The sequence below is a fragment of the Mus caroli genome, chromosome 10 (assembly GCF_900094665.2).
Source record: "Mus caroli chromosome 10, CAROLI_EIJ_v1.1, whole genome shotgun sequence".
Taxonomy (NCBI): Eukaryota; Metazoa; Chordata; class Mammalia; order Rodentia; family Muridae; genus Mus; species Mus caroli.
In genome coordinates, this window is record NC_034579.1 from 20,842,790 (window position 1) to 20,853,823 (window position 11,034).

Sequence of the window (11,034 nt, forward strand, 5' to 3'; positions counted from 1 at the left end):
CTGGAACTCACTTTGTAGACCAGGCTGGCCTCGAACTCAGAAATCCGCTTGCCTCTGCCTCCCGAGTGCTGGGATTAAAGGCGTGCGCCACCACGCCCGGCTGTGATTATTTTCAAAGTATTATTATAACAGATGGGTTTAAAATCAAGCAACTGAAACTTTTTATCTGAACTAGTATTGTTCAACCCCACCTCTACTGCATACCCAGCTCAAGTAGTAAAGAAAGCTTAGTATTTTCAAATGTTCTTGCAAACAAACAAACAAACAAACAAAACAAACAAACAAAAAACCACGAGGCCATCCTTGAGGCATCTCATTTTCACTTTATGTATGACCTCTACCCATACAAATGGTTCCAGGATCCAAATACTTATTGCCACCAGCTTCAAGTCAGGGATTGTGCATGCGATTGTGCTAAATGTCCCAACTGTCCTCTCTGTTTCTGTTCTCACACTTCCATGTTTGGAACACAGCCGCCTTAGCTCATGCTACATTTGGAAACAAACCAGATTATTGCATTCTGCAGCTCAAACTCTGCAGTCCAAATCCAAGACGAAGAAGCTTTGACATTCCAGCCCCGAGGTATTCACTTCTCCCTGGCTGATCCCATCATGTGACTGCCTCACTGTGATCCTGGTAGGTCTAGATATCATGACCTTCCTGTTGTCTCCTCAGTGGAACACAGCAGACATCCATTCTCCTGCTTTAGACCTGTACATTTGCTGTTTCTAGTTGCCTTCAATGGTCTTCCTTGGAAAGAATCCTCACTGCTTCACTTCCATGAGCTCATAATTCATCTGTCAGTCGCTTTGCACCCACATCCAATCTCACATACCTGCCTGACATAACAGTTTCTTCTTTTTGGTTTCCCTCATTATTTTTTCCTTGGACCCCCTTGCTTCTCCCCAATACTATATGGCTGAAGATGGCCTTCAACTTCTGATCCCCCTGCCTTCTCAGTGCTGGAACTACAGGTGTCCTCCACCATATCCAGTTTATGGGGTCCTGAGTACCAACCCCGGGTCTGTTCATGCACACTAGACAAGCACTAAACCAACTGTACCAACAGGACTACATCCTCAACCTAGAAACATACATTCTTGAAAGGACCTTTGTCTGTCTTCCTCACCACTACATCCTAGTTAGAAAACACAGAACACAAGCTGATGCTCAGCTTTCAGTGAGTACATGAAGGAACGAACTAAAGAAAGAAAGAAAGAAAGAAAGAAAGAAAGAAAGAAAGAAAGAAAGAAAGAAAGAAAGAAAGGAAGATGCACACATGACAAAAAGTTTTAAAGAATGCATAAACAGTTTAAAAGCCCACATTGCCAATGAGTCAGGATTACATGGAGCAGAGAACGGTTAACGTTGTTCAAGATTTGGGCTTAACAGAAGAGACCTGGGCACAAGAATTAATAATAAATGGGCTGACCGTGCTAAATGCCACAGACTATTGAAAAGAATGAACAAGTCCAAAGGGGCCTGACTAAAAAGTAAGCGTGAGATGCCACTACGAGAGCTGAGCACCTGCGATGAAGGGACTTAGAATAAAGAAGCAGCCCTCTGGGAACCCAGGTAATAGGTATGAGGAAGTCAATGACCAAAATGCTGAGACAATGAGGGGTTTGTCCAGAAATTAGTCTACGCTTTTTAAAGTCAAGGTATGAAATTTGGAGGATAAAATAGCCAAGAACTAATATCCATTTGCATGTATCAACCACATTATGATACCACTGAAAGAGCTTGCCAACATTCACTCTGGCCAGGATCGGCCACGCCCCTCAGAGACAACAGTCTGGTGACCACAAGATGACAGGAATTTTCCAGCTAATGTCAACTTTTTTTTTTTTTTTTAAATCTCTGTGTTCCTTGGTTGTATAGACGAACTGTGGGTCAGTTCTCAGATGGAAATGTGACTGGGAAATTGTCAGCTAACCTCCCCAGAAGCCTCCCTGCTACAGAGTTGCTAAATCCTTTCTCAGTAAAATGTATCAGTCACATTGAGAGGGACATCAAGTGAGTTCCTACTGCACCCGAGTTAAAACACCAACACAATCTATGAGAACGATAGAAGAAGTAAGTCAGCTCAGAAAGTTACAGTGTTTCTCATGGGAGCCTGGCAACCTGAGTTGAGTCCCACTAAGTCTCATAATGAATGAGAAAACCAACTCCCCAGGTTCTTGCCTTCTGATTTCCACATGTATGCTGTACACACACACACACACACACACTGCACATATACATGATACTAAATAAAATTTAAAAATTTTAAATTATATAAAATGCTTGCATTATTACTTATAAATGGTATATTTGTTATCCATACCAGTAAGATAAAACAAAGGGAATATGATCTTATAATTAAGAGTATATATTACCTATTTTTCTTTGTTTCTTATAAGAAAAAAATGAAGCTTTTAGTATGATCTGGTTTTTAAAAATTTGGCATCGATTAACTTCACAGTGGGATATGAATGATGTGACAGTGTTAATATGCTATCAATGCACAGAGGAGATAGCAATAGCAACAAAGCCTTGGAGGGTCAAGAGGCTGGACAGAGCCATCAGACATGTCTAGCTGCTATAAGGACTGGGACAGGATGTCTGTGATTAGTCCCCCTCCTCTGACTCCTCTGGACTTTGTTTTCCTTTCTGTGTGTCAGGGTAAAAGAGGAAAGTCCATGAGCAACAATGAGTAACATTAATTGTGAGGGAGGTAGGGGAGGGCTTGGGGGCGGGAGAACAGACAGGTTCCAAGGAGTTAAAGCCAGAAGAAAGAAGGGGAGGGGAGAGCATGTATTTTGCAAAAAATGCCTGGGGATGTACCTTGTTCTTCAGGTTTCCTGAGTCCCAGTCCCAGCCCCAATCCAAGCGATACAATCACCAACAAAGCAAGAAGAACCTATTACAGAAAGGAGAAGTCATCTCTGTGGTTTTTAAAACTAAACAAAATGACCGATTCGTACCTTTCCTCTAGACTGCAATCAATTCACAGTACAGGCAGCATGCTAATTACCAGAGGTATCAGACGCAGCAACAACAAAAGCACGCTGTTTCATTTAATGTCCGATAAAAAGGAGATTTGGAAAATAAGTATTTGTTTTTCTTCAAACCTGCTTTTGAAACCAGTTCCCGTGTAGCCTAGGCTAACCTCAGACTTACTGAGTCGCCGAGGATGATCTCAAACTACCTCATCCACCCTACCTCCTCCAGGCCTGGAGATCAAATCCAGGACTTCACACATGCTATTCTAATAACTGAGATACTTCCTAGTCCCATGAGAAAATGTTCTGTAGATCATGTACTACAGAAGCCTAGATTCAAACACTCCCATATTTCAAATACATTGAGATTAACTCCAGACTGAGTGAAAGCAGGCATTGAAACCACCGAACTATATACTTTTCCCTTTACCTTCTTTTTTTCTTCCTTTCTAGACTTTCCCTTGAAAGTCCCTATTTGTATGAATAGACTCCGGCATCCTGTAGACCTGTGAAAGCCTTAAGTACCTCATTGCTAGTTAGCCAGAGGACAAGGAAAATAATTAACACATGTCAACGCACAGTGTGCAAGTTGTTAACTGACAGGGTTTTTTCCCTTTGTTCTTTAGTTCATGAACACTTTTGACGTCACATGATCTGGAAGCTTCTCGACCAGAGAGTGTGGAGTTCACAGGAATCACTCCTGCTCACAAAGTTATGTGAGCATAGGAGACTTGGAGCTTCAATCAGATCAAACAGTGATGTGGCTAGATTCTCTTTTACCTAAGCTGTGAGTTCAAGTGACAAGAATGGGCGAATGGGGCTGTACATGCCATACAGGGTCCAGTGAGATGGCTCAGTGAGTGAGGATGCTTGCTGCCAGGCCCAGTGACCTGAGTTTGATCCCTGGGTATCACACAGTGGAAAGCCAGGCCCAGTGACCTGAGTTTGATCCCTGGGTCCCACAGAGGTAGAAATAGAAAGCAACCACCACCTCCCGCCCCCCCCCCCCCCGCCTGCGTTTTCAGGCTTCTGTATATGTGCTACAGCACATGTGTGCCCCTCCCCAATAACTGTAATTTAAAATTTTTAAAATAATGCTAACAGTCATGAGTTCAAATTACTTTTGAAAATAAAATAAGTTTGGTTATAATTTAAAAGCAAAGAACAAACCTTGCAAAAGAACAAATAAATGTGGTAACAAAATTGCTTATGTAATAAACAATTGCACAAACTATTGACTTTGAGGAGTTTGCATTTTGAAAATCAACTGAAAAAAAGATGCATTAACATTTACCAGACAAGTTAACACAGTGCCCAAGAAAACACATTAATGCATTATTAAAGCAGTTCTTTTCCCATGAAGTCTCAAACTACATCTGAGTAACAACAGGGAGAGATCGTCCAATGTGTACTTGCTCAGTCAAAGGCAGTGAGTATAAACTACTTAAGAACAGTAGGGCCGGGCGTGGTGGCGCACGCCTTTAATCCGAGCGCTGGGGAGGCAGAGGCAGGCAGATTTCTGAGTTCCAGGACAGCCTGGTCTACAAAGTGAGTTCCAGGACAGCCAGGGCTATACAGAGAACCCTGTCTCGAAAAACCAAAAAAAAAAAAAGAACAGTAGGTGGCCCACATCTTTGATCCCAGCACTCAGGAGGCAGAGGCAGACCACTCTCTGATTTCAAGGCCAGCCTGATCTACAAAGTGTGTTCCACAGCAGTCAAGGCTACACTGGGAAAGAAAGAACATTAGCTGTTAAGCCTAGGCTCAGAGTCCTGGAGCCACAGCTATCCCTACCAGACTTATCAGAAAGCACTAAAGCCAGCATTGGCCAACTCCTTACAGTAAACATGATGCGTTTTAGATTTTCAGATTAATATATTCTGACCTACACCTTTTTGTGTTTTTTTTTCTGTTTAAATTTTCTAAGGACAGTATCTGTCTGTCCTTACTATGCTTTAAAATTTTGTAATGTTAAAATTTATATTTTTCATGGTTTTGTATTTATTCCCTGTATTTATGCTTGCCTGCCTGCCTGCCTGCCTGCCTGCCTGCCTTCCTTCCTTCCTTCCTTCCTTCCTTTCTTCCTTCCTTCCTTTTTTAAAGAATTACTTATTTTATTTAAATAAGTACACTGTTGCTGTCTTCAGTCACACCAGAAGAGGGCATCACCGGATCCCATTACATATAGTTGTGAGCAACCATATGGTTGCTGGGAATTGAACTCAGCAGCCAGTGAGTGCTCTTAACCCCTGAGCCATCTCTCCAGCCCCCCTTTCCTTTCATTTAATGTGTACTTTATTTAAAGCTCCTTACCTTATGCTGAATACAAAGTAGGAAAAATGTTCTAGATTCTGAAACATCAGAGGAGCCCAACATTTGGTTTCAGCTTGTCTAAATAAAGTATAGGAGGAATGTGTAGAGATCTGTAAATGTGTTATTTTTCAGTTTTGTTCTGTTGTTTGCTTTTTGAGATTTAAACTCAGTATGTAGCTGACCCTACTGCCTCTACCTCCTAAGTATTATAATTACAGGCTTGTACCCACTGAAACCTTTAAAGTTTTCAATGAAACTTAAAAGAAAGAAAGAAATGGAACAATTAGAGTCCTTTTCGAGATATGATTTTAAAACAGTGAACTTCCGCTGGGCGTGGTGGCGCATACCTTTAATCCCAGCACTCGGAAGGCAGAGGCAGGCACATTTCTGAATTCGAGGCCAGCCTGGTCTACAAAGTGAGTTCCAGGACAGCCAGGGCTATACAGAGAAACCCTGTCTCGAAAAAACAAAAGAAAAAAAAAAAAAAGTGAACTTCCTTATAAGGGAGAAGAAACCAGGCACACACTTAGGAGGCAGAGGCAGGTGGATTTCTGAGTTCAAGGTCAACCTGGTCTATAGAATTCCAGGACAGCCAGGGCTACACAGAGAAACCCTGTCTCGAAACCACACCCCTACCCCAAAATAAGGAAGAAGAAAACATGCTTGAAAGAGTAAATGTCTATAACCTTGGGCCAGAGAGCTACCTCCTTCAGTTCAGTGTTTATGTTATAAACACAAGGACCCAAGTTCAATTCCCAGAACCCAGATCATCAGAGTGGGGCCTGGCCATATGCACAGCTGCAGAAGGCTCAGGCGCATCCCCAAGGGTCCAGGGTCAGCATAATTATGCTAATCCGCAAGACCCAGGCCCCATTGAAACCCAGTGTCTCTAGAGAAAGAGTAGGAAGTGTCCTGGGGAAAGAAACCTGAGCTTGTGTGCCTGCCCAAAGGTGCCTCAGGAAGAAAAAGAAAAGAACAATCTAAAAATACATTTAGGACCCAGATTTAGCTCCCCAGGGGTTTGATTCCTTGAGTGACAAACTAAGATTAAGGTAAGGGCAAGAAAGCCGCAAGGAGGGCTGTGTTAAGTCCTGGAAAGATAAACTCTTGAGGAGCTACTGAGGGTTTGTTGTCCTCACGGGTCATAGCTACAAACTGCTTGACCTTTCTTGGGAAACAGAAAGGAGAGCTGACATATGCTAGCCCGAGGAGTCTGAGGGCAGCTGCAGCCAGCCAGATGTAAAAAAAAAAAAATACTGCATTTGGTTTTGGCTTGAGGTGCTGGGTGAGTAAGTCAGGCAGGAGACATCCAAAGAGAAGTCGGAGATGGTGGTGGCTTGGGTTGGGGGGAAGCTATCATTTAACATCTCATGGGAACACACGGATTGCCTGAAGAAAAGATCACTGGGTAAGAAGGATGTAGAGTGACGTCTTGAGTAACATTCAATGAAGATAAAGATAAGTCCGTCAAGAAGCAAGTATGTCTTGGAAGTGAGCGTTTCAAGACTATCCAGGAAGCAGGGGGAGAGAACATTTTAAAAAAGAAACAAAAAGATAAAACCCTCAACAACATTCATGTATTGTTAGGGACATTCAGATTGGAAACGGGGAGGGGTGGATTAGTCTCTAAAGGAGCTCTTAATTCATATGGGGGGAAAACAGAGCAAAGTGAGGAAGGAAGCAAAAGAAATAATCCCCACATGGTAAATAAATAGAATGAAATGTTGATAAAGATCAACAGATCCTTAAGACATATGTGTCACGTGATTTCAGTTGCTAAATTCTTGCTCGTACAGTATTCGTACCAGTCAAAAATTGCTTGTGCTCTAATTATAAACACGTGGAAAACAAAATCAGTCCAGCTCGGTTTCAGATTTCTGTCACAAATGCTGGACACAATAACTTAGCATTCTAACCTAAATTGCAACACAAACAAACCTAATGCTGGACACAAGTATTTCACATTCTGACTTAATAGCGACACAAGCAAGCCTAAGTGGGAAGGCAGGCACTTCACATCTGCCACCAAGCTTGTGAGACTAAAATGAACAGTTTTACTTACCACACAAAGGATCTTGTATTTCTTGAGACTGTCTTTCTTAATGGGCTCCTCTGTGGCTAATGCTAGCCTGGAATCCATTGTTCCCGGAGCTGTGTAAACCTGTCTAGCCAGAAAACAAGGCTCTTTCTTCCCTCTGGGGAGGGAAAAAGGAACTGTCCTGCCTGCCCCAGCTGTGGCTGACTTTTAAATCCGGGAGAAAAGCAGAGCTCTGTAGCGATTGGTCAATTGAAGAGGGAAAAGCCTTGTCTAACAAACAGCGTTGCCCACAGAATAAAGTCCATTTCTCTCTCGGACATTGTGGACAGGAGTCCTTTACAGCTTTAGAAGTAATAATACGTACTAATCGGGATGTATAGATAGCAAGAATAGAATATTAATCACACTTATAAAAAGCTACTCATTTGTTTTGGTTTTGTCTGTGGAAGGAACTTGTGTCCCTTCTTATCTCCTAAGCACCAGGATTACATCATGTGGCCCCCCAATTTACAAATTGCTGGGAACTGAACCCATGGCTTCATACCAGCTGAGCTCCACCCCAGCTCGGTTGCTTTCTGGATTTTGTTTCTGTTTGTGTTTTTGGCAGTATCATATACCATGTTAGTCAGAGTGGTTCTCCAAGCCCTCCTATCTCAATCTTCCAAAGGCTGACAAGAAGCCCTGTCCAGGGAGTTTGTACATCCATGTAGATGTCATGCTGCAGTTGCAAGCTAGTAATTTTACTAAAGGACTGGAGGACTGGAAAGACAGCTCAGCTGTCATGAGCACGTGCTTGCTTCTGCAGAGAAAGTTCAGATCTCAGCACCTCTGTCAGACTGCTCAGCAGTTCCAGCTCCAGGGACCTGATTTCCTCCTCTGTCCTCCAAGGCCCCCTGCACTCACACACACGTAATACCCCCCACCCCCAACATACACACACACACACACAATATACATTAAGTAATTAAGGTAATTAAAACAAATTAAAATGTGTTTGATTATAATAGAAATTCTGAAACTACTGTAAAGATTTTTTTAATTATGAGAGGAGTGTATCTTACATTTTAGAATGTCTACAGTTTAAGAATTATTTTAAAGCAAACGACAAAATAGTATGTGTGGTGGTTTGATAGGAAGGGCTCCCATAAGCTTATATATTTGAATGCTTAGTCACCAGAGAGTGGCGCTATTTCTAGGAATCAGATGGATTAAGAGGTGTAGTCTTGTTGGAAAAAGTGTGTCCCTTGAGGGTGGGATTTGAAGTTTCAAAAGTCCACTGCCTCCTCCCCCTCTTCCCCCCCCCCTCAGTCTCAGTAGATAGATGGAGAGAGAGAGAGAGAGATATATATATTCCTACCTATGGATCAGAATACAAAACTCTCCAAAGCTACTTCTCCGGTACTGTCCAGTACTGTCTTCTCCAGTACTGTGCTCCCAGGCAAGATGATAATGGACTAACCTTCAAAACTATACCTAAGTCCACACTTACATGTTTTCTCTGATAAGAGTTGCCTTGGTCATAGTGTCTCTTCACATTGATAGACTAAGATACTATGTTTTCACTGCTTTTTTGCATTATATGGTATTTTGTTAGTTAGGGTTCTCTAGAATCACAGAACGTATGGGTAGTCTCTATATAGGAAGGGAATTTGTCTGTAGTTCAACTCCCCAACAATGGTCAGCAGCAGCTGTGAATGGAAGTCCAAGGCTCTAACAGCTGCTCAGTCCCACAAGGCAAGCAAAGAAGAGAGTCTTCCTTCTTCCAATGTCCACAAATTGGAATCCAGCAGAAGGTGTGGGGTGTGGACCAGATTAAAGGTGTGTACCACCAAGCCTGGATCTGGGACTTGCTTTGTTCCAGATGACCTTGAACTCAGAGCTCTCCCTGCCTTACCCTCCTGGGATTCATAGCCACTATGCCTCAAGATCTCCATGCCAAGATCCAGGTCAGAAACTTGTATCTCCCAGCCTTAAGATCACAGGTGAACCTTCCAACTCTAGATTGTAGTTCATTCCAGATATAGTCAAATTGACAAACAGAAATAGCTACTACAACAGTATTAAGCAGCTTTCCAAGTAGGAAGGAGTTGGACTGGACCAAGTTTTATTAAGTCTCCTTACCCACTGGGCTACTATGAATGCAGATGTGAATGTGCCACAGACTTACTTCATGATGCTAAGGTTGGATCAAGCAACTGACAGCTGCAGAACTTGAGCCTTTAATGTTTTCTTCCCTTCTCTGTCTCCATCCCTATCACTGGGGCCTCTAATGGCTTCAACATCTATGTAGTCCAATTCTTGGCTTCCTTTAGTTCCAGCCAAAGGGACCCTGTTCCCAGGTCCAAGACAGTTCCATCACTCTAAGTTGACCTGATAGAGTACTCATTCCTGGCAGCTGGAGGTTGCTCAGCCCTGTTTGAAGGGACACAGTTCATCATGGCAGAAATAATTCGATGACTCTATGATGGCTGTTTTCTCACGCCTTAAGAAATGTTTTCACGAATTATCTGATGTCAAACTAAGAATAGCTTTAAGGATGCTTGCTCAATTAGGAAATGATTGCTTAGTATGTGTAAGTCCATAGGTTCAGTTTAAGTATTTAGAAATGACGTGTGTTCCTCATAATTGTTTTTATTCTTCTCTGTCAAGTGAGTAGATTAAAGCCTTGGTTGTTTAAATGATGTGGTTACTTTCTCAGTATTGCCTGTTTGCTAAACACCAGAATAAGACCTGGAGCCCAAGTCTTCTAATTTCCCATTCCAAGCCTATTTTAAGCAATCAACTAGAAGGTTCTTGTGGTGGTTTGAGTAGAAATTGCCCCCATAGGCTGGTCTGAACGTAATAGAAAACTGCAATAATAAGTTTCTGTTGTCTAATGTATATAGACTGGGGCTTTACATTATGTTTACTCTGTCATGAGATAAAGATTCAGGTCAATGGAAAAAAGTAAATAAATAACAGTGGAGTCAAAAGTCATAGTGAACTCTTCAAGTTGTGATGACATTAAAGCCAGTGAGTCTTAGAATGCAGTATTGTGGAATATTAGTCCCATAAGCACTGCCTGCCTTGTCAAACAAACTCGGAGAACGCCTCTCTGGTATAGAGATTATTTAAAATGCCGGATTACACCCCATGGAAAGCACTGCTCTGGGTAAACTTGTGCAACTATAATACAGCGAAGATAAATATGAGAAGAATATGCTTTGCTAAAGGAACACTCAGAAATGTTAAGAATAGCTCCTAGAACCATATCAAATCTGTCTTGTGTTAGTCAGGTCACTCTCCCAAGCAAAAACATCTATATCACAAAAGCCAAGTTTCTTTGATGACTTTGTGGGTGTCCAATTCTATTCCGTCATTTCCTTGGCCCATTATGTACCTACCTTCTTCTACTCAAGCCCTATCTGTAGAATTGGGATCATTAACTGCTAAAACAAAAGGAATTCTTTTCAGAAGTGGAAGATTCTATTGAAATCATGAAGCCCAGGCCTTGCATAGTTTTAAATTAATAAATTCTGCCCCTTGACAGTTTTATACATTCATATTGTGTGCTCTGGTTATTGTCCACACCCGCAATACACCCTCTCTTACCTGCAGTTCATTCCTGTTAGTCACCCTTCTTCTTGACAAGTCTCTCTCTCTCTCTTTTTTTTTTTTTTTGGTTTTTTGAGACAGGGTTTCTCTGAATAGCCCTGACTG

The 11,034-nt window shown here is 42.0% G+C and overlaps 1 protein-coding gene across 1 annotated transcript in view; it reads right to left on the minus strand.

Moving 5' to 3' along the window:
• Positions 1-7,596, minus strand: part of Enpp3 (ectonucleotide pyrophosphatase/phosphodiesterase 3) — a 64,395-nt gene extending 56,799 nt beyond the window's left edge. The window contains exons 1-2 of the mRNA XM_021173940.2: positions 7,360-7,596; positions 2,827-2,902 (exon numbers count right to left, since the gene is read on the minus strand). Coding sequence (XP_021029599.1) covers positions 2,827-2,902; positions 7,360-7,437 — 154 coding nt within the window. The 5' untranslated portion in view covers positions 7,438-7,596. The remainder of the gene's footprint in view (positions 1-2,826; positions 2,903-7,359) is intronic.
• Between the last annotated feature and the right edge of the window lie 3,438 nt (positions 7,597-11,034).